General features: G+C 34.5%; 1 protein-coding gene and 1 pseudogene across 2 annotated transcripts; one reads left to right on the plus strand and one right to left on the minus strand.

The window, feature by feature from the left end:
* On the minus strand, positions 13,415 to 15,253 carry LOC104725090 (sec-independent protein translocase protein TatB-like). Of its 2 annotated transcripts, XR_757835.2 has the most exons (8): positions 15,123 to 15,253; positions 14,912 to 15,033; positions 14,579 to 14,714; positions 14,431 to 14,489; positions 14,180 to 14,339; positions 13,937 to 14,047; positions 13,667 to 13,838; positions 13,415 to 13,536 (listed from the first exon to the last, which is right to left on the minus strand). XR_757835.2 is itself a non-coding variant. In XM_010443695.2 (7 exons), exons 1-7 carry the CDS (start codon positions 15,181 to 15,183, stop codon positions 13,804 to 13,806), a joined length of 684 nt encoding a protein of 227 aa, XP_010441997.1. In that variant the 5' UTR covers positions 15,184 to 15,253; the 3' UTR covers positions 13,415 to 13,803. The 2 variants fall into 2 exon arrangements, 1 of the variants encoding a protein (XP_010441997.1); XM_010443695.2 differs by having other exon boundaries at positions 13,415 to 13,838.
* Positions 22,972 to 23,838, plus strand: LOC104728624 (annotated as a pseudogene).

Here is a 24,565-nt window from a genome sequence, read left to right on the forward strand (position 1 = left end):
GTGGTTGTCTAGAGAGAGATAGACTTGATGAGATAAGAGGCTTTGTGAAGAAGAGTGTTTTATAGGAACTGAAAGTCACTTTTTTGTGTGTGGTAATTTAGAAAAAAGGGATTAACTTGATTTAAGGACAAAGGCAAAAGCTAAAGCTGTCGGGTAGTAAACAGTAGCGGCAACTTTGAGGCAAAGTGTGTCCCATCATTTTGGGGACATTTGTGGGACACTTTCATCTCCCATACAAAAAGATACTTTCGTTGATCTTAATTAATGGACTGTCCAGATTCATTTCACTGTAACCCTATTTCAAGGAAGTGGGGTTGAGTATGGTACACTCATGTGCAGAATATTATAACCTTTTTTTTGTTTTATTTTTTATTCAAGCATTGAGTTTTGTAGGGTTAGCATTACATGTGGTCTGCCATATGCATATGTCACCTCTTTAGCCCTCTCTCTCTTAAAGCCAAGAACTTACCCTTTCATCTTTTTGTGGTTCTTGTTTTATCAAAATTAGACCATCGTAGTCAACTGAGTTGAGAATCTAGCTATCTAATGTCAATACACATTTATAGTTTTTGTGCGTTTGAAGATAAGATTTTGAAGAGTTTATCTTTGAATACCAAAGTTTTGAACTTTGGTTTAAAGTTTTGGTGGTTGTTCTCTTGTTAATGAAACAACCACATCACATGGATACTTTGTATACTTAAACATCCCAACTTAATTTGTCTCTCTGTCTCTATGAAACTTCTAACGATCTTCAAATATATGAATTCCAGAAACAAACTGACAAGAAATCTTATCACCAAAAGGTTTTGTCTAAAGCCAGTTCATCATCTATGGGGTCTAATAGATTTTAGGTTCTGATATCTATCTGTCTTTGTTTTCATGTTACAGCAAGGCAGTTTTTTGCACTTGTCATGCTTTAGTGAACCAAAGTAAACCAAACTAGTCTCTTTGGAGGACCAAATTTGAAAACCTATAGTCAAGACTATTTTCTCATATGCCTCTGGTGCATGTGCATTTGTATAAGTTTTAGAGCCTCTATTTCAAGTTTTTTTTTCTGTAGAATAAACCAAGTATTGTCCTTCTTGGGTATGAATATGATTATGGATTACGACATGTGGGAAGTGAACATTTTGGAGATTGTTGGTTCATTTGCCTCAAAAAGGAGAATTTTAAATGTAGTGTGTGGTATTTATTGTTACATGGTAGACGACAAGACTTTGGGTTCGATTTGGAATGCGAAACGTTGGTTTCGTTGCATGGTGTTCATGACTCTTACTTAGCTACAAATTCAATACTGAAAATGAGATGTATCTAACAACAAATTGGTTGATAGCATTCTCTCCGGTCCGTGATTGCATAAATAAATTTATTTCAATCTATATCAATTTGAAAAGGTGTACATATGATCTATACTATTAGAAGAGAAACATTTTTAATTAATCAAGATTTTCGTTCGAGATTATCACAGGAGACATCTCTGAAAACAGATTAGAAAATGACAGCAAAAAAGTTATTTTTGTAATTTTCAGTTACAAAACGCGCGGATTTTGTAGTGACCTGGTTTGGACCGTTTGGTTATACTAAGGCAGTAGTAAGGCTTGATTGATAACCATAATTTAGGATAAAAATGAGAAGGAAAATGATTCCTTTCTCAAATTTTTTACCATTTATAAGGAATATTATTTTCTCGTAATTCTTCTACATTCTTCATTTTATGAGAAATAATAGAACAAAAATGTTCCTTCCCAAAATTGATGAGGAACAAATGGAACAAAAAAAAGAGCAAATATTAAAATTCGTTTTTTTCTTTTAAAATAAATAAAAAATTATGTTTATTAATAATATTTCAATCTTACAATACAATAATATTCATATTTTCACAGTATATTGGCGGAAAAATATTTTTGATTCAAAATTTCTTGTTAAATTAACCTGAAGGCTTTATTTGGAAATTGTATGAATAGTAAAATAAATTTAAAAGATGTTTATATCGTAAATAAAAACTAAAGAATATTTTAAATTATTCGTAAAATTTTATTGTAGGTTAATTTTAACTATCAGTATTTAATATGATGTATCTAAAATTTAATTCACAAAATTTTTAAATCAAATGTAAAATATATTTTATATACATTAAAAGTAGTATTAGTATTTTTATTGATTGATTTATTTAATATTTAATATATTTTTTAAAATATTGTTATTGTTTGGTCATCAGTTATAATTTTGTTGATTCTCTGCATCTTTTCCTTTGATTCCTCTAAAATTTTTTATTCCGTTCCGCGTTGTTTTTTTTATTATTTATTTTTCTTGTGTTCCTCTAATAGTTACCAGTACAAGCCTAAATCTCCATAATTACTAGCGTATAATGCGATATAAACAAACTAACCATATTTAAAACGTATAAATATAGAGCAAATGAGTCAAGGTAACAGTCTAAAGAGATCAATTTAAATGTAGCATTCCCCAAATTTAGTACCTAACATAACAACTACGAATATCTTCAAAAGAATTTGTAATATCTTTAATTATTCGAATATTGAAGAATTAACCATATTTAAATGTATCTCGTATTCGCACTTTCACTTCGGGCATCGATCCCTATTTTACTTATGACATCGAGTCGTCGATTGACCATCTGGCTACTCGGGAACTTAAATAGTGGGCCCCAAATAGAAGATTCTTAAGAAGTTCAGGGCCTGAAGTCATGGATTTGGCCTATCTGGCCGTAGGGGCAAAATCGTCATTTGCGGAAAAGACAGAAGAAAACCTAGGTCGATGGTCCACTATAAATACCAGATGTTATTGTCAGAGTAAAAGATCCACGTTTTTTGGGCAATTAGAGAGAAAAAAGCAATTAGTAAATCGTATTTACTGCGCTTAGCATTCTATTGTCATTTTCCGTAAACTCTTGCTTCAATTCTACGTTAATAAAAGAAACAGCTCCGATTTATCCCTAATAAGTTCCGTATTATTTATATTGTCGATTTCATACATCAACAAATACCTTCCGCCTTTACAAGGCTAATTAATTGCTATTGAACCTTTATTCTATATCTGCTTTGATAGCATAACCATGAGACTTCTTGATCTAATCTTATAAGTACTCCGGCTCAGGAACTTAACCCACTAGTGGTACGTGGATGAGATTGTCTTCATTGATAAATCAAAATAGTTTATAGGATTATGTTGTACGTTGCTAGTCTGTCAAAAACAATGAACTCCAACATTTTGGGAATTTCCAAGGCTTGGAGTGGCAGTTTAGTATCACTCCAAAACGATCAGGGGGGCTTGTGGTCCTACGACATCCGCCCCACTTACTCCTATTCTTTCTAGAGTGGGAAAATAAGATGCATGAAACTTCCAATATCTTTTTACTCTTTTTTTAATGAATGTAAAATTTAATCGACAAATGATATAACATAGATATCCACATAATAGAGATATGTCAATTAAGCTTTAAAAAAAAAAAAAAAAATCTCTCTCTCTCAAGATCAGAAGTTCGCCCTAGCCACCATCAAACTTTTATCTCGATCTAACCTCTCCGACCACTGGCGCTTCTCGTCGGATTCGTGAGAGGATCGTCATTTGTCTGTTTCTTTCATGTCTAGTTGATTATGAGTCTTTCCCAGTTTTTCTCCGGCGGATAGTTTCGAAAGTTTCATAACGGCTTCAAGTTTGTATCTTCTCCGGTTTCAGCGAGATCTTCCCTGAGCATCGTTATAACATCCGTGCACCATATTGTGGATTTTGGGGATGGATGTCGATCGACACCAAGGGTAGTGTCGTTCGACACCAATTATTTCTGATTCGACCAGTTCGTCTTAAATCGTCGAATTGGACTGGTTTGGTTTAAGTGGAAACCCAAACCGGGGTATATAAGTGAGAAGTCGACTTGAGGGTTTTGGGGAAGTCACTTTTTGCCGTTTTAGAGAGAGAAGAGAGAAGAGAGAGTATTCTTGGGAGATTTGGAGATTTTTGGCTGGTTTTGGGAGATCTATTGCAGTGGAGTGAAGATCTTATGCTAGGAACAAAGGAGAATCCTTCTTAGGGTTGGATTTGTCGTTGTTGGACCAGAACGTTCTGCAAAAGAGGTGAGTGCATGACCATGTCTGATCAAAGCCTAAGATATCTTTTGTTTTGCTTGTTCTATTTGGTTTTGTGGTGTTTTCTTGCTTGGGTTGGTTGTGTTATGGTTTCTATCGGTTCCTGAAACTTTTGGGTGAGTTTGGGACAGATTGGAGATGGTTAGAAACGGAGATTCAATATTTGGTTTAGAGCAGATCGCGTCTGTAGAGTCAGTGTCGATCGACATTAAGGGCAGTGTCGGTCGACACCAACCCTATCTGACACTTGTTTTCCTGGTTTGTTGTGTTGTTTGTGTTGCTAAACATTGGAATCTTAGTTGCTTATGTGTACAACCTAGTAGATGGGAGGATTGCCTCACTAAGTATTTATGATAATACTTACGCATCTTAATTGTTGTTTGTGGTGTGCAGGTATGTGACGTGGAATCATGGCGATGAGGAGGAGAATTATCTAGGGTCTCGGTTATTATGTTATGGTTATGTTATCGATGTTGGAACCTTGGATAGAGTTATGATAGGTTGTTCGATAGAATGGTTAGGGACGTTATTGCATTGATGATATGTTGGTTTGTGTTGTTGATATGTTTCCGCTGTGCATATTGGTTGTTGGTGGCTTATTGATAAGTTGTGGTTCAGTTGGTTTAATTAAGTAGTATGGAATGCTTAATTATATATTGTTATTATTGTTATATGCTTAACAAATTGTGGTTACTTTAAGTTTTGTTATACATTGGTACGTGAGTCCGCATAAATGATTTTCAAAAAAAATAAATACTTCGATAAATAAACATTAAAATTTACTTTATATATTGGATGATATTGTATATAAATGTAATATTTGATTTTGGTGACAGCTTGTCCTGTGGGAAGATTGTTAAAGGGTGGAGACCAGGGTTCGAGAAACGCCTGACGCACCAATAACCTACTGGTGGATTTGGATATCCATAGTGATGGGTTAGGATCGATGCCCTGCAGGGCCAGCTTGGGGTCCGTTGGGACGGCTAGCGGGGGGCTAGCAGGGTCCACGGGTAGTCCGTTGGGGCAGCTAGCGGTGGCTAGTGGGATCCACGGGATGGGTTGTTACAGCTATTAACTGGTGGTTAATAAACCGTAACTGTGATAACCGTAATTGTGGTCATGCATACTCTCAACAGGGTGATCCTGATCAACTTCTTCAGTTACCTTGGATTTTATGGGTAATCTGGAAGGCTATAAATAATTTTTTTTAAGGTTAAGAGATCAATGCGAATGATATAATTTCTCAGGCTTTGGGCGATAAGTTAGCCTGGGAAGAGGCGCTCACTTTTACGGCGGTCATGTCAGTTCCATCTCCGTCATCGGATGTATAGGTTTCTTCACCTCGCTGTCATATTAATGGTTCTTGGAAAGCAATCAATGTGCATTCAGGATTGGGATGGTGGTGTTGCGTTGGTGAGGAGCGAACCTTGTTGTTGGAGGCTAAGTGTCTAAAATGGAACCCCTCCCCTTACATTCGGAGTTAGCAGTGTTGTTGTGGGCCATGGAGCGGATACATGCTGCAGGGATTGCTTGTCAATATTTCGAGACTGATTGTTCTGAGTTACTCATTATGGTGCAGACCCTGAAGATTGGTCGTCCTTCTCCAACCTGCTAGATGAGTTTAACTCGCTGGAATCCTTCCCACTATTCTCTATCTCTTGGATCCCGCGTGCGTCAAATACAAAGGTAGAATGTCTTATCCGTGCTTCGTGTTCTCTTATCTCTGAAGTTTATTTTGTAAACCCCTTCCCTTCGGCAACTAACCAAAGTATTTCCTTTTAATTTATTGTTTGGTTGAAAAAAAAAGTAAATAGATATACTTTTTAGTTAAAGAAAATAGTTGTAGATGAGTTCAAAGTTATTAAAATTAAATTAAATTTAACAAATAATATATATTGAATTATTTTTGTAAGTAAAAACAAGGTATAAAAGTAAAGAGATAAATTTTTAGTTATAGAAAATACTTGTTTTTTTTTTGCTAATGTATATCCATCTACAACAAATCTGTTATCTACATTACCACTAAAAGTGTATTTGTACACACAAATATATATATTTACTGTTAAAATATAATCTTTAGTCTTTACTACTACCAACAAATTGTCTTTATAAACACATTAAAGAACCTATTATATGTCTCTTCACTTTAATATTTTTATAGTTACAAAAACGCATACGTTAATCTTATATACTCCTATCTTATATATAACAATAGCAATCCTTTTGAATAATTTATTTGATTGGTGAAAATAATATGAGACGATCTATTTTTATTTATTTACTTCAACAATCTTTTACTTTATGTAAAAGTGAGTATTTACATTTTTATAGAAACAATAATAATTGTATAATTTTCACAATCATTTTTTTGTCATCATTGAATCATTTTTTTTATCTTATATAAAAAGTAACACTTTTTCTTGTAAAATTAGCAACTTAAAATTAAAATAAGTAAATAATATTATAATTTCAAATTTTATGATATATATATATATATATATATATATATATAATTTCCTTATAATGATCTTTTCTAAATTTTAAAGCTGTTTAAATTTTATAATTTTCTTGTAATTGTCTTTTAATATTTTTAAAACTGTTAAAAACAACACTTTTGTTTTACATTTGGAAGTTTACAAAGGTTTTTATTTAAAGATTTTAAATAAAATTAGGTTTTCTTTTCTCTATTTTACTTTTATATAAAACCTCTTTATGGTAAATTTTAAATTTTAACATTTTTATATTTTAATTTTTTAATAAATTTAGAATTGACATGCGTCAACATCTGAATGATACAATTGACACGTGTCACAATCTTGTTAATAAGTAACTTTGACATCAAACTTTATATAATAAGATGCTCTTGATAATAAAATGAATCTAATCTAATAATATTGTTTTTCATGGTTTTTTAATCTAATAAATCTGTTTAGTTAGTTTTAATTATCTTTCTTTTGTTAATAATTTATATTTTTAATTATGATTAAAAAAATAATAACAAACGAATGTTTGAAAAATTCAGAAATTTTAATTACTCTACAAGAAAACACCCCATTTGCGACTCTGTTTTTGCGACTACTTAGTGACGACTTATGTTGGTCGCAAAAAAACGGTTGTAAAATATTATAGTTGCAACAAATTTGTTAATTTGCGACGTATTCCAAACTCCTAACTATAGGCGTATATTAGCGGAGATTATGTGACTAGTAATGGAAGTTGCATATTTCCGACTAAAACGCAACGAAGTCTACTTAGGGACCTATTGTGACTATAAATAGCAGTCCTACATACGACAGTTTTGGGACTAATAGAAGAGTCATGGTTTAGCGACTTATTAGAGACTAAAAAGATAGTGGCAAACGTGTTTTGTGCTAGGGTTGAATAACACAATTTAGTCCCAAAAGGGTTGCAAAGTTTGTTTTAGTGTAGTCACAAAGTGGTCACATTTTTGAATTGGCTTGGTCACAAATTAGTCACATTTTGGAATCGGTTTGCTCAGAATTTAGTCACATTTTAGCAATCCTAAATCTGAATAATTTTGGATTTTAATCAAAAGGAATCACAATTAAAAGTACTAATCAAGCAAACTTAATATTAAACCAAAAGATCATCCTAAACAAAAAGCCAACAAAGGTTTACAAGAAAAAAAAAGCATTGTTCAAAAGCAAAGGTTTTTAAGAAAAAAGAAAAGGAAGTTCATTAGTTGGAAGAAGTATTAGACAAAGGGGAATTGCTTGCTGGACTAGAGGCTGGTGTGGTGCCTCCTTCAATGGCTTGTGCAGCAGGCGTGCTAGCTGGTTGGGTAGTTGCAGGTGTGGATGATTCATGAGCAGAAGTCATAAAATCTGAGAAGTCAAGAATTTTTTTTTTCATGAAGACGAGAAGCTTCTTCATCTCAGCTTGAGACTGTCGATGTTCCTCATCACGTCGTGCATTCTCAGACTCGTGTTAAGATATCTTGCGCCGAAGTTGATCTTGAAGCTCCAGAAGAGTTGATGTAGAAGAGCTCGCATAACTCTCTTCACTTTTTCCTTTCTTTAGTGTCTCACAAGTGATCGAAGGCCAAATGGGTTGCCTTTGTCATCTGTTTGAGTATACTAAAACAGAATATAAACATTCAGTAATCAAGATGACAGACAAAATGAAACTAGAGAACAAAATTCAGAAACAATTGATCCAACGACAACACAATTTGAATCACAGAATCAACATCAAGTATCATAGGTTCCTAAGCATAGCTCATTAAACAATTTTAAAGAAAACCAACACTGTTAAGCGCAAAAACAATTCAGATTAAGAAACCAAAATTCACAAAGAAAAATCACACACATAATCATCATTGTTCATTAAAATATTTATGCTCAGCAGACAAGACAATCATCATTTTCTCCAAATTAAAGAAAAAGACAGAAACGAATTAGCTGAAGGAAGATTTCATTTCTTTCATCAATGGAGAGAGTAAGATGAGTTAAATGTTCAGAGGAATTCTCTAAACCATCTGGACCATCAGCCTCCGTTTCAGTTTGTCTCTCCTCAATGGTCTTCTCATACGTCTCAGCAACTTGTTTGGCTTGTTTGGCTTTTTGATCCACAAATGATCCATCAGGCCGAGTGTGTGTTTTAAGAACCCGTTTTTTTTAATAACCATTATAAACCAATCCCAGATAACCACCTAAACCAACAAATTAAATACCAAAACAACAACATGCACAGCGGAAACATAAATCATAACCAACAACCTAACATATAAAAACCAATCCCATATAACCACCTAATCAAACACAAGCTTACAACAAACATAGATAGATAGATGATAAAAACATAAATTGTTATTGATAGATCCATAGGAGCTCAAAGACTCTGACATCCTGGTTTGCGAAAAGTTATAAAAGAATTGATTTGGTCACATATGTCACAAAAATGCACTTATTTTTCCGGTCAAGGATCCTGAGAGAACTTCATGATGAGTGATCTTCCTGGAAGTGATTGTTGGAACTATGCGAGTGAGGAAAAAACACAGGAAAATATCATTTGTTGATTTGTACGGTCGGTAAACAAGTTTTTAAATCCTCCATACGTAACAAACTGGCCATCGAATATGGGTGGGTCCATAGGACATGAATAGATGTAGGGCCCACTTAGAAAGGTGGGCCCATGGATTGAGAGTGGACATTGGCTCACTAAGCAAGGTGGTGGTTGAGGCATTACAGAGACAAAGGCTACATCATGGTGTGTCAAAGATACTTCCTTGAATAAATTAGAAAATTTAACATTAGTTACTATCAAAAGATTTTGTGACTTTAGAAAAATGTTTTTACTTTCATTGGTTGTCGGAGCAAGCCATTTTGAGATAGCAAAAAGACGTGAACATGTTCTCTCCACACAGGAGGAGGGCAGAGTCGAGGTTCTCTCTATGGTGGAGAAGGTTGGACACAAGGTTATCTCTTTATATTTTATAGAAAGTAGAAATATTATAAATACTTATATTTATGTTAAAAATATTAATCATATTTAAACGTTTATGAAGTTTCAAATTTATAAAGTTTAAATATTATAAATATTTCAACTTTTAAAAGAGTTAGAAGACTTTTAAAATATTAATAATATATTGAAACATTTATGAAACTTCAAATATGAGAAATACTCAACCTTTTCAAGAATTCTAAGTATTATAAATATTTAAACTTTATAAGAAGCGTCAATCTTATAAAATGTAAATGGTTACAATCTTAATAAATAACATATCAACTCAAGCTCATATTTATAATAAAAAACAATAAATATTAATAATTAAGATGATATAGTGCGAGTTAAAATATCTCGGGACGGAGTTATATAGCGGAACGGGTTTGTTGATATTTATATAAATTTAAAATATCATTAATTTGGTGTTACATAGGTAAAACATCATTTCATTATTTTGTTAACACTATCGGTATCAGAGAATAGACATATCTAATTAAATTGATTAAATAAATCTGATGTAAAAAACAAATTATACGGAGGTATTATATGGTTTAAACTTTAAACCATAAAGTTAACAATTATTATATAATTATAACATATTTAACCAACAAATACAATTTATAATTTAAATGTTTTAGTCATAAGTAATTTATCCTGCGGTGTACCGCGGGTCCTAATATAGTTGATTAGTATATTATGTAATATATTTTTTTATTCAAAAAATTTTCTGAACCAACAATTTTAGTAATTAAAAACGATGCAGAAGTGAAAGTAAAATAGTTGGTGATAAAAAATATATTTGTAACATAAAATATATTTAGGTGTAAAAAAATATACTTTTAATATTAACATACATAAAAGATTTGGAAATGAACATAAATCAGTGTATTATAACAAAAAATACAATTTATAAATAACGTACAACAGATTTTAAAATATTTTTGTTAAATTTAATTTAATTTATAAAATTTTCTATTCAGAAAAATCCTCATCTAATAATATATATTATATAGGTCGTGTGTCATTTTCGCCTTTTCAACCCAAAATATCTTTACGTTTTTAGTTAAACGAGTGTTCAATTGTTGTTCCATTATGACTATTAATGAAAATACGAAATTCTTCAAGTTTTTTTTTGTTTTTTTCTCTAACAAAAACACCTTCCAATAAAAAAATATATCAAATTACATAGGCCTTAGAAATCAGCCTGATTAATTGTTCAGAAGCCTGATTAAATATCAAATTACGTTTTTCTGTTTTTTTTCTTTCTCAAAACCATCTAGTATGTACACCACTAACCATACTGATTAGTGTTAGAGATTTAATTTACATGTTGTTTAGAAAAATAATCTGTTTATACCTTATAGATGACATATATGTAGCTTACTGAAATTTAGCTTATATACATGACATATAGTTTTAGATATTTGATTTACATGTTGTATTATTAAAATTTAATTTCATTAAACATGTATCTTTTTTACTTAGATAATGTAAAAATTTATTAATATATTAATACTTATCCGTATCCCTTTAAATGATGTTTTGAAAATAAAAAATCTTCATCCTAAGTGATTTTGTTTGGACCAATTATATTTTGACATATCCTTTCTAATTGATTGAATTCATTTTGTTTGATGATATTTGTATGTAAAAAGGGTAAATTACACAAAAAAATATGTGTTTTTCACTTTTTCTTAATTTATATGTAGAAAACCTTAAATATCGTTTGAAATGATACATAAGAAGTATATTCTATAATGATGGAAAACTACTATTCATCACTTTAATAGCATGGTATGAACAAAACAAAATTTGTGCAATCGGTTTTTATTTGATATTGTATTTGATTATTTGGAGCAACGAAAATCAAACACCAACAAATATAGTTTTAATATTCGACGACGATGTGAAATTTGTCACCAGCTTCTCAACCTTCCAAAGAGACAAATTAGAAAGTTGATTTGCCCATCATGCTCATACTACCTTGATTTGATCACACCTATCCCGCGAGTTCAGTCACTTTGGAAATTCAATGTGGATACAACCTACACCTCGAGGTCACTACACTAACTTTGGAAACTCAATGCCTTAATTTGTGGATTCCATAAATTCAGCATTTCTTTAATATGGGTTAAAGTTTTATAAAAATACGGTTTATATATATGCATGCAAAAGAATATATTTGTGGGTGACTTTTGGCTTACCGCTTATATTTGTGGGTGACTTTACGAGATTGACTTACATTTATAAGTTAAAGAATTAAGCTGAAAAAACAAGTTTTGTAATGCACAAAATCCTTTGGCTTACGGCTTACCACAATTAATGTAAACAAACGCATAATTAGAAGTGAGATTCCACTTATGGCAAGGTTATTTATTTTATTTTTTCCTTTCACTAGACATGTGTCATGATCTCCTCAGCAGTCATCAAGCTCCTATCCAATCCACATTTTGCTGACGTAAGTACTGGCCAAATACTCCTCCTGTGTATCCTGGCCTTCCTAACTATGAGTTTCGTGTGCTGCCTGAGAACTCCGTTCACGGCCTTGACGTAGTTTTTTGGAGTCGTGGACCCTCAAGACCGAACCTTCCGAGCCATAAGCTGCACGTTGACTAAGTGTTTCGAGCGGGTGAAGGCGGTTCAGAATCGCATGTAACGCCGTTGGAGAGTAACCTTCATTGCTCTTTTCTAGAACGTAGAGAGCATTCCCGGGGGTAGCCAAGGGTGCGTCGGCGAGAAGCTCTCACTTGGCTGTAGAATAAATACTTTCCCCATTAGTGAATACAACAGTTTCAGTAAAAAAGGATCAAGCCATTCGTAGTTTATATTTCATTCGGTGGGCGCTAGACCATTATCAGAAACTAAGTGATATGGGTGAGATGCTAGGTAGTCCGGCGACAATCTGGACAACCTGTGGAGGTAGGCGATAACCTAGACGATCTATGGAAGTAGGCGATAATCTGGACTACCTGTGGAAGTAGGTGACAAGATGGACGACCCGTATTGCGAATGACTAGGTAACGAACTGAGAGAGTTAGGTCTCTCTTCCTTTCTCCTCCTCCTTTTTCTCCTCTTTTTTGAATGTTGTACCCTGTATTTATTAGGAAATGTCAGATTGCAAAAAGACCAAAATACCCTTCCTTTGTACTGGGCCTAGAAGTTGATTGTGGACAAGCCTTTTGAGGCGTATAAGCCCACTCCTAACAATGACTTACATTTTTGTTGAAACAAGGATGTGTACAGAAGGACCCATTCAAACGCTTAAGAACGAGAGCAACATGGTCAGGATAATTACATGGGAAGGCTCATAGTTATATATATAACACTAGAAATTAGCTTAATGTCATTAGGTTTAACAAATACAATAGTGGTTACTAACCATAAGATATTTATAAGTTTTTTCTGTGTCCGCATGTAAAACATATTTAGAACTTTTGCATCTGGTGGAAGCCCCTTGGCCCAGTGGTTAGCGGGTGGTTCATTAATGCTTCTACACTAGGATGTATTGGGTTTGAGTCCTGGATAATGTGATTTATTAATTGTGCAGATTAATGAAGGCAAATTTACAGACAATCTTGATGCGCAATTATCGCCGTTTGCCATAGAATATACAACTGAAGATAAGCATAGAGAAGGAGGTGTCCATCAAAAGTGTATGTATTGAATCTAATAGGGTCGGAAGAAATTGTCCATGATAGAATCATATGTAATAATTCTCATAATTTGCAATCAATAATAAATTCAGACGATAAAAAAAAAAAAAGAAAAAAAAAACTCTGTGCATCTGAGAATTTATCTCACTATCTATAAAGGACTCATCATGATTGTTTGGATTTAGAAAATATAAAAAACTGTAACCCTATGTATATTACAAATGTTTGATACACGGTTATACTGTACATGCCAACTTTTAGTGTTTTTGGGATAATTAACACTCGATGAGACTTGCTAATTCAGGATAAATCTGCCAGAAAACCCATTAGAACCCATGATAAAGATGGTTAGACAATAAAAATCGAATGTACTTGAGATCAATTAGTACTTTAGTAGAGTTAAAAGACTGTAGTGGTTTAATTAGAAGAATTAAAATTTACCTAAAACCTATAAATCTGCAGGATTAATTACAAGATTGACCAAGTTGATCACTTGTTGCCGCAGCAGACCGAGACCAGGCTCTCGGCCCATTTAACAAAAGGGCCACTCTACTGAAGCTACGTACCGGTACCGGAGTTCAACTTTCCCCTTTCCCATCAGTGAAAAATTTCCCTGCAACAGTTCCAACGTTACAGACAGGGGTCGGTTTTATTTATGAGATATTTTAGTTTAAGTTCGTGTTCTAGACGAATGAGGTTGTTTAGCCTCACCTTTTAAAGCCGGAGTTTCTTTTTCGGCTTCTGCAAAAAAGCTTTTAGCCTTGTGTGCTACTTCCGCTTCAAGAACCGCCTCCAGCATCAAATCAGATCCTCTTGCACTCTCTGTAACCAAAACATTTTAGGATAAAGGCGCCAAATGGTAGCAGGAGCAACTTCGGTTTCAAGAAAAAGATCCAGAACTTGCGCAAACTTGTATGTAAAAATCAAACGTTTCACTTAAAAAATCCGTTCTACCTTTGCGTTGAGGAAGCAACTTTGCCATCTCAGCTGATACAGGAAGAACAGGTGAATCACTGCTTAGATCGTGCGTCTTGCCACTGACCGTCTCAGATAATCGTGCAAATGATGTTGCTTGAGCGTGCAGGTTAACTGAAGAGCCACTAAATTCTTGAGCCTTTAATGATAAAGAAAAGAGTAGAGTGTGTGAAAAAACAGAACAATTATACAAAAAAAAAACAAATGGATCAAGAAGGAAAAAAGAAAACCTTTGTATAATGATCTGCAGGCTTCTGTTTTTCCTCAACATGAACCGATGTAACATTCCCTACAATAGAACAGAACCAAAAATTAAGGAACAATCAACAAGCAGGAAAAAAAAAGTAATGACCAAGTGAGTGGTTTATATATATATACCATTGGTGCTTGGACTAGATTGTGGAGCTTGGTTGTCCACTCTACGAGTCAAAGGACTAGAATCAAATAGAGAAAATCTAGCTCCATGGCTAATAGCGTCTACTTGTGCTCGCAAATCTTGAACTTCTTTCGATATCTAAACCAAAGTTTGAGAAAGACTAATGTTTACATCACAACAGTTTCCTTTAACATTTTGAAACTAACTTAGCTATCAAATATTCAAATTCACAATACAACTCCATTTTGGTCCAAGATTAATGTAGCAAAACAATGATCTTGAGATCGAAACAAATGCTGAACTGAAAAAATTCAAGAACAGAGAGAAAGAGGAACCTCTTGCATCTGAGGTTGTTTCATGACACCGTCCAAGTGACCACGAGCCATATTGATGTAACCAATGGCTCTTCCGAATAATCTTCCTCCTGCTCTAGCTATAATCGGAAGATCCTTGGGACCTACAGAAAAAAGTCGAAACTCACTGAGTTGAGACATTTGATTTGGAAGGAGGAACACAAAAGATCGAAGCTAATTGAAGAGAACTAACCAACAACAGCAGCTGTGGTGCCGATGATCAGTAAAATCTCTCCGTAAGACAGCCCAAACATTGCTTCCTTCTCTCCGGCGACTAATCGTCGGTTTTCTCCTCCGTGTTTGCTTCCTCTCGCCGTCTCAGTGAAGAAGAAAAGATCTTCTCTATTTTTCTTATTGGGCTTGAAGTATTTGGGCCGTAAAGCCTATTATTATTATTTAAAAGCTGATGGGTGAATTGTGAAAAAGCCCTCAAACTTTAATAGGACAGCCGTTTTGTAAGCTAAAAGAGCACAAAAAACAAAAAATTATAAGTTCAAAAAAAAATCTTTAAATTTTAAGATGTGTTAAAGGCTAAGCTGCATGGAATCGGAAGCGGGTACACGGAAGTGGAAGCGTTTGGAAGTGAGGAAGCGAAATTTTTTTAAAAAATAGGAAGCGGGTACATGTTGGAAGCGTATATATATATATACATGTATATTTATGTTCATGTAAAAATTAATTCTGAGTGCTTCCTATAAAGTAGGTCATCACAGATTTTAACAAGTTTTGTTAAGTTAATAAAACAAAATTAGAAGCTAACTATGATAGATTATGAGAAAAAATACTTAAAATATTTGAAGTCTATTTATTTACTTTAGTGAAGCCCACAAGCCCAATAACTTTTACGAGGAAGAAAAGTGGAGGAGGACAAAATCATCATCTTCACCGCCCCTTTCATAACAAAGTCGGCAGATCCATCCGCCATAGAAGCTGTTCAGCCTATATCTAGTTTCTACACTTTCCATCCTCTTTGCTTCCTCAATTTCGTTTCTTAATCAGTATGAATTAATTTTTAAGAGTTTTTTGCGTTTCGAGTTTTGAAAGAACTTTACGGTTCGGATTTGCGAAATATCGCTTCTAAACTGGAAGCGACTGCTTCCGTTGCGCTTCCAAAATTAGGTTTTTTGGAATTGCGATTCCATCACGCTTCCGACCGCTTCCTTACGGTTCCGAGTCCGCTTCCGCTTTTGAAGCGAGAATCGTGTGTCCTTTGACGATTCCATGTAACGTAGGTTAAAAGGACATCTTTTTTAAGTTTGCCCAAGAGCATCTAATATGTTTAAGCCGGTGATGTATACACAACTATAGCATGTTGTGTCTCGGTCGTTGGAAGAAGCACACGAAAGACCTGGACAACATATTTATTTTAAACATCTTCGTATAATTTATAGTGCTTAACCATTCACATTCAAAGTGAAAAATCATTTTTTCATGCATATCATGCATGATGCATGGTTCATATGAAAGACAATCATAATATAAATTAGTCCTGGGCAATCGAGTACCCAATCGGGTTTCGGTTCTACCCACTCGGGTTTCGGGTAAATCGGTATAAGACCTATATATCTCATTCGGTAATTTACAAAAAATTTGGTTCGGTATGATTAGTAACTGACCGAGTTCGGAGTGGTTTTCTACTCCAATACAGAATCCGAAATAACACGAAATTTTTCCGGGTTATAATTTGTTTGGTTATTTTCAGTAACCAAAGTACTCAAATAACCGAATAAAACCTGAGATAACCGATTAAAATTATAAATACTCATGTAAATAACCAAAATAACCGATTAAACCATAAATTAAAACCATAACATTAAGTTTCACCATAACACAACCAAATACCATAACATTAAGTTCAATAAACTCACAACCAACTTAAAACAAAAGATAGAACAAGTTCAAATAGCCGATGAAAATTGGGAACAATGAAGAAGCATCCACACTAACAAAAAGGTCCCTGCTGCAGTGCTGCTCCATGTCCCTGTGAAACAAATGACACTTGAATGAGTCTCTATCTTTTGATAACAAACCATAGGACATCTATTGTTTAACTTGAATAATTCAGCAAAGTTTCAATATACCTTTACCATTGCCGCAATCCATGCCTTCAAAAAAACACCACATAAGAAGACCAATACAAAGAGAGATACCTTCAAAACATCAAACACCAGAGAACTACTATTAATATTGTAACAAATATCAAACCAGAGAAAACTTGTTGAACACTAACAAATAAAGGAGATTAATTACCTTTTCTTTTATGAGAATAGCTAAGCCTCAGGATTATTTTCATCTCCAATACCAAACTCTGCAAAACAGTTTTAAAATTAAGTTAGAAACAAAATTATAAAACAAAGTATTATCATTTATGAATATCAAAAATTGTTAAAGATTACCTGTCTCAAGCTGATCAAACATTTCAAACTCTGAGAGCAGTTGAGCACTTGTGATCACTGTCGGGTCAGTACCACTCTTGATATCTTGCCTCATCCATTGCTCAGTACACATGAGGACCTCAATCATGTAATGAGTCAGACAGGACCTATGAGGGTCTAAAATCCGACCACTAGTGCTAAAAGCATTCTCTGATGCAACCGATGAAACTTGCATAGCAAGTACATCTTTAGCCATCTCAGCCAAGACAGGATACTTGAAAGAATTCACTATCCACCAAGACAACACATTAAATTCTGCACCCCTAATAAGCTTTGGATTCTCAACAGGATGTTAGATAAATCTCTAACTCACGCCTTACTTCTTCATCTGCTTTGTCAGCAACCATCTCTTTATAAGCCATATCCATTCTCTCATAACCCAAATCATCAACCAAATCCATCTTCTCAGGAATCACAGTTGATTGATGTTGTTTAGCCCTGGTAGTCTGAGAAGATGCACCATTTGTATGGCTGTAAAGAGCAGCATACTCCTTATACATTAAGTCGAGGACATAGAAAACTGAATCACACATAGCCTTGGAGTCAACAATATCGTCACCATACAACTTCTCAAAACACATCTTGGCAAACTTCATCTTCTTTGTTGGATCAAACACAGTTGCAAGGATCAGCATCTTGTTGATATTCTTCATTCCATCCCAATACTTCACAAACTTCTTCAACATTTCATCAGCCCTGTTCTTCAATTCATCATCTCTGCTATTACTCAGAAATGAGAGGTTCCTCTCTATTGTAACAATCTCACCATAACACTTATGCGCATTCAAGTTGGTGGAAGCAGAGATAACCAAAGTGGAGTTGTAGAAAATCACCAGAAACTTCACCAACCTACGACAGAAACATGAGAGTGTAAATAAGTCTAAACATTGGATCAATGCAATAAACAGGTCAGTATAAAGATAGGTCTAGTAGATTACCTTTCAATTGCATTCCAGTCAGTTGATTCATGAGGTCCAACACGTTTGTTCCCATTGTCTAATTCCAGGAAGTAGTCGTGGTACAACCTATCTTCTAGAAGCATCTTGTCAAAAGCAACTCTGTACTTTAGGGCATTTGTCAACATCGTATATGTTGAATTCCATCTGGTTTTCACATCCAATGTGAGACTTCCTCTTTTCAGCTTCCCTGAATCAACCCTCAGCTCAAATGATTTCTGCTAACATGAGAGGACCTAACATATGATACACCATTACGTATAGCCTCCACATTCTTTTCTAACTCTNATCCATCTTCTCAGGAATCACAGTTGATTGATGTTGTTTAGCCCTGGTAGTCTGAGAAGATGCACCATTTGTATGGCTGTAAAGAGCAGCATACTCCTTATACATTAAGTCGAGGACATAGAAAACTGAATCACACATAGCCTTGGAGTCAACAATATCGTCACCATACAACTTCTCAAAACACATCTTGGCAAACTTCATCTTCTTTGTTGGATCAAACACAGTTGCAAGGATCAGCATCTTGTTGATATTCTTCATTCCATCCCAATACTTCACAAACTTCTTCAACATTTCATCAGCCCTGTTCTTCAATTCATCATCTCTGCTATTACTCAGAAATGAGAGGTTCCTCTCTATTGTAACAATCTCACCATAACACTTATGCGCATTCAAGTTGGTGGAAGCAGAGATAACCAAAGTGGAGTTGTAGAAAATCACCAGAAACTTCACCAACCTACGACAGAAACATGAGAGTGTAAATAAGTCTAAACATTGGATCAATGCAATAAACAGGTCAGTATAAAGATAGGTCTAGTAGATTACCTTTCAATTGCATTCCAGTCAGTTGATTCATGAGGTCCAACACGTTTGTTCCCATTGTTTGATTCCAGGAAGTAGTCGTGGTACAACCTATCTTCTAGAAGCATCTTGTCAAAAGCAACTCTGTACTTTAGGGCATTTGTCAACATCGTATATGTTGAATTCCATCTGGTTTTCACATCCAATGTGAGACTTCCTCTTTTCAGCTTCCCTGAATCAACCCTCAGCTCAAATGATTTCTGCTAACATGAGAGGACCTAACATATGATACACCATTACGTATAGCCTCCACATTCTTTTCTAACTCTTGGAAACCATCTCTCACAATCAAGTTGATGATGTGAGCACTGCATCTGACATGCATGTAGTCTCCATCCAAGACAAATGCGTCATTGCTAACCAAGCTGAACTCTCTTTGAAACCTCTTCAGAGCCAAAGTGTTGGCTGTTGCATTGTCAACAGTGACACAAAACACCTTCTGAATCCCCCATTCAGCCAGACAATCTAGAAGAGTAGTTGCAATTGTTGATGCTTTGTGATCTGAGACATACTTGAAGCCTATGATCAGTTTTTTCAGCAGCCAAAATGCATCAATGAAGTGAGCTGTGATCACCATGTAGCTTGCACCTGTTTTACATAATGTACATATCAAATATTAATCAGATATGAGAATATAATTAAAGAATCAATCAATGAAATAAGAAAGAAAGAGCAAACAAACCTGTATTTGGAGCAACCCATATGTATGTAGTTAGGGACACCCTTTGCTTGTTTGAATTAATCCATTTATTCAGCAAAGCTTTCTTCTTCACATACATCTGCACTATGTCTCTACTTGCTGTTCTCCTTGAATGAGGCCGGTAGAGGTTGGCACGAGAGGAGAAGCGTCTCCAGGCAACACTGTCCACAAAAGACAGTGGCAACTCCCCTAACACGAGCATCTCATTTGTTGCCTCTCTGAACATTGGCTCACTTATCTTTCCATCTTGCATTGTTCCATTGCCTTTGATCACTTGCTGAGACTTGTTTTCCTTATAGGCTTGGTACTGTTTGCAGGTTGCCATATGCTTTGTCAAATTAGAAGTCCCTGACTTAGACTTGCAACAGTACTCTTTCTTGCAGTAGTGGCAGCTACACTTGTTTTTATCTTCTTTATTCCTTGTGAAGTGGTCCCAAACAGGAGATCTTGGAAAGATGACTTTGAGCTCTTTAGCTGGCTTTTCATTAGCTGCACTTGATTCTGGAATGTCCTTCCTCTTTCCAGCACAATCAGGAGTTTCAAGAACTTCTGTAGTTGCAGCAGCTTGTTGTCCAGTACTGTCAATGTCTTGCTCTTCTTCATGATTCATCTCTTCTTCGAAATCGTCTTCATATGGAAAGCATGAAGAAACGATCTGAACACACACATAAAAGAAACAAATCAGTAACTAAGAGAAGAACATATATAAGATCATCAAAGATCATAACACAAATAAGATCATATTATATGTAACAAACTATAAAATAAAAGCTATCAAATTCGTATTACACTATCAGATCGTCTAAAAGCTATCAAATTCGTATTACACTATCAATTCGTCTAAAAGCTATCAACTAAAAGCTACTGTAACAGTGTAACAAACTATAAATTGTCAACTAAAATTGTAAAAGCTATCAAATGATCGTATTACACTATCAAATCATCACTGTACGTTACTGTAACCAAACCCAACTATCAATTGTCAACTAAAAGCTATTAGGAACAACCTAAGACATAATAAAATTACATGATTTAGGAAGACTAGGGACGAACCTGTGATTTAATTGCAGAGAGTAGTGAAGGAGGAGATGATGGAGGAGATAATGGAGGAGATGATGGAGGGTTGAAACTTGTGGTTCTTTCCATGGGGGATTAGGGGTTTATATAACGTGTCTGTTCTCGGAATAGAGGAAAGGTACCAAGAGAATACGAATCGAAAAGGTTACTTGAATGATTGCAGATAGACAAAGCATGCTTCATCTCGTGTAGAAGACGAAACGAAAAGCAAGCTTCGATGAACGGTTCTCTATTGGGAACATAAGAGATAGTTGCCGCCTGCGCAATAGGGTTAGGTCACTTAGGTCTTTAGAGTTAGCTGTCGTCTAAGCCTTAGTGGGTCAAGGCCTTATTAGGCCTTTAGGTTAAACGGATCTAAAACGGTGGCCCAATATACTTAAGTTACAACCCGAGGCCCATTCGGTAATTCTGCTTAATCCAAATTAAATCATGTTTGATTTTTTATGGATAGACAAGTTCCGATTTGTTGAGGCTGTAGACAAATCATGTTCATTGTGATGGATAAGTTCCAATTTGTTGGGTCTATGGACAAGTCGTTATTGATTAGTATGTATACAAGTTCATACTTCTTCGAGTCTGTAGACAAGTTGATCTTTTTTTGCTAGACAAGTTGGTTTTTGTTGTTTGTGGAAAGGTTATACTTAATTACACTTATATACTAAGTTTCATGGCTTGTATAATACTAGTTTGAAATATAATTTAGATTTTTTTTTGGCATATTGTTCCTAAATGAAACCAAAATAAAAAAGAGATTTGGTCCACTGGAACTGATTCACCGGATCTGGTCCATCTACAGCCAAATATGTGGTCCACATTGTAAACTTGGCTGAATCGTGGACAACGTCTGTTTCATCCTATGATCGATGACTTGCAGCTTTAGAAGATGTGCATGATGGACAAAGTTAGTTAGTATAGTGGACAAGTTAGGTCCATCAGAACAGGTCCACCAGATTCAGTTTACTGGATCTGGTCTATCAAAACTTGTCCACCAGGGGATGCATCACACAACCTCAACATAAGAATATGCAGACCAGATCTATACCTCTTTGCCGAAGCAGACGACGGTGTGTCGACTACACAATAGTGAGGCCAACCACTGCAAATACCTCTTGATTTTAAATCCCAACCAAACCCAGAGAGACAAAACTCCAATCAAAACTCCATCAAAAGGAAAATAAGAAATCAAAACAAAACTAAAGCTGAAGAGAAACAGGAGGCCGGAACCGGTACTATAGAAGCCACCGCAGTTCGACTTCAGATCTGAATTTTTTTTCTTTGCGGCTGCTGGTAAAACGAGAGAGAAAGTGAATGGACAAGAAGTTTTCTATTGTTCGATCCAAATAAACACTTTTCTATTATTCTGCAATGTAAACAAATTCGAGGCTACAATAGTCATTTTGATATGCAGGTGTGGTATATTGAAAAAAGAGTTTTCAAATGTGGTACATCGAAAAAGATTGAGTTTAAAATGTGGTATAATTGTTAAAAAACTCTAAATACATCTTTATGCATGTAATGCATTTATTTAAAGAAAAAAAAGTCGATCGACTTTTTATCTTCTTTAACACCAGTTTGATTTCGTGATACAATTTTCAAGAGAGGAGGCAATTAAGAGTTTGGACTAATGAAATTTCATTTTACTATATCTCTATACTGTCTTCTCGATTTCTGAAGTCTTGAAAAATGGAAGTAGACGATGGGGAAATAAAAAAAAGAGTCAATTTGACCGTTTTCATCGTGTTCTCTATATATCCCACCATCCGTTTACAACAACAAATATACTCTCTCTCTTTCATAATATACGATGTTTTAGAGGTTTTTATTTGTTTCATAATATAAGATGTTTTCAACTTTTCAGGTAACTTTTAGATTACTTTTATATTTTCTTATTATTTATTTTATTCAGTATTGTTTATGATTAGTTGAACTTTTTTAAAGTCGTTATTTCTTAATCTGCATGCTTTTACTCAAAACATTATATTTTGAAACGGAGGGAGTACTATTTATATGGCAACTCCAAACAACCAACAGCATTTCTCACGTGGACTCGCAAAGGTTTTGGCTGAAAAATGGCAAGTTGACGTACGGCTCAAGGCAATGAATAGTGATGAGAGTTCAGCTATCTCTGCCCACAAACTTATTCTGGTCGTCTCTGCTTTCATTCCTCTCTCTTTATTGATATCATCATATGATTCAAGAATCAATCCTAGAAATTCTAATGTGTATTGATTGTCTCTTATGTGAAATGCTTTTTCTTTTCGTGGTTATTGATGTTAATCTCATGCATCATGTATATATGTTTGGAATTTGAATAGGCATCAAGATCTGAGGTTTTTAAGAAGTTGCTAGAATCAGACGAGCTTAAGATCGACTAAGCAGATAGAAACAATCACTTTCTCAGAGATGAAACAAGAAGAGTTGGAAGCTTTTGTTGAGTTTATTTACAGTGATGGCGATATGCTTTCCACGAACGTGAAGCAACATGCTCGGTCACTCTATCTTGCGGCTGATAAGTACGAGATTCTGCATCTGCGAGACCTATGCAGAATCAATCTGATATCTTCTCTGAGTTTGTTGAATTCTCTTGACCTCCTTGAGCTTGCTCAAATACCTTATGACAAAGTCCTTAACGATGCCGCCTTTAGCTATATTAAAACGAACATAAGTACAATTGCTAGCTCTGATGAGTTCAAGTTGTTCGTCGCCAGTAATCCAAATCTTGCCGTGGAGATAATGAAGGCTTCTCTTACTCCTAGTCCTACTAGTACTTTATTCTGTTCTGAATGTGGTTCGACCAACAGTTCATGTGTTAGTTTGGCTGATACACGCTGTGAAAGTTGTTATTCATGCTATTGTACTCTTCGTTGGACCTAGATGCACAATGTATATTTTTCTTTTTGTTGTGTTTCGAAATATTAACAAATCTTATATTAAAATAATTGGTTTTTAGATCTTTTTTCTTTATCTAGCATTATTTATTTCCTATGCATGGAAAATGAAAATATTGAGAGTATACTATATATTTATCGTTCATTAACCAAGCGAATTGTGTTACGTGTATGTATATTGTTCATCTTAATTGCAGTAAGTTATATGCGTACTGGCGCTCGTGGATTATTATTACAAAGCGTTTATTGAAGTGTTGATGGCTGTTGATTGCTTCATAACTTCTATAGAGAGAATTGGTTTCTATATAAAAAAAAAAGAATTGATATTGTACTGTATAAGACTGTCTTAAGCAGCCACTCAAAACCAGAAAACAGAACATATAGTAACAAACAACACTAGAACAATTGTCAATCGAAACATATAACAACATTTAAGACACAAAATAGCTTTGTTCTAGTGTTCTTCCAAAACCACCTTTATCTAAATAAGGCCCTGTTCATAAGACACCAAAATATCAAAAACCAACCATTAGAGCAAAATTCAAAAATTATCCTAAAAATTCAAAAATCTCTTTAAAAGCCATTTATCTCTTCTTTCTTTCTTCTTCTTTAATCGTTCTTCTTCTTCGTCTTAGTTCCAAAATGTTATGGTTTAAATAATTGTCATGAGGTAATTGATAATCTACAACCAAATAAATCATATATAGTCGTAG

The sequence above is a fragment of the Camelina sativa genome, chromosome 11, assembly GCF_000633955.1.
Source record: "Camelina sativa cultivar DH55 chromosome 11, Cs, whole genome shotgun sequence".
Classification (NCBI taxonomy): Eukaryota; Viridiplantae; Streptophyta; class Magnoliopsida; order Brassicales; family Brassicaceae; genus Camelina; species Camelina sativa.

Bases quoted from the DNA above. Each gene is read 5' to 3' on its own strand.
- LOC104725090 (XM_010443695.2), bottom strand. From the start codon at position 15,183: ATGTTTGGGCTGTCTTACGGAGAGATTTTACTGATCATCGGCACCACA. The intron at 15,034-15,122 runs GTTAGTTCTCTT...TTTTTTCTGTAG, and splicing joins CACCACAGCTGCTGTTGTTG to GTCCCAAGGATCTTCCGATT. The intron at 13,839-13,936 runs GTGAGGCTAAAC...GAACTGTTGCAG, and splicing joins AGAAACTCCGGCTTTAAAAG to GGAAATTTTTCACTGATGGG.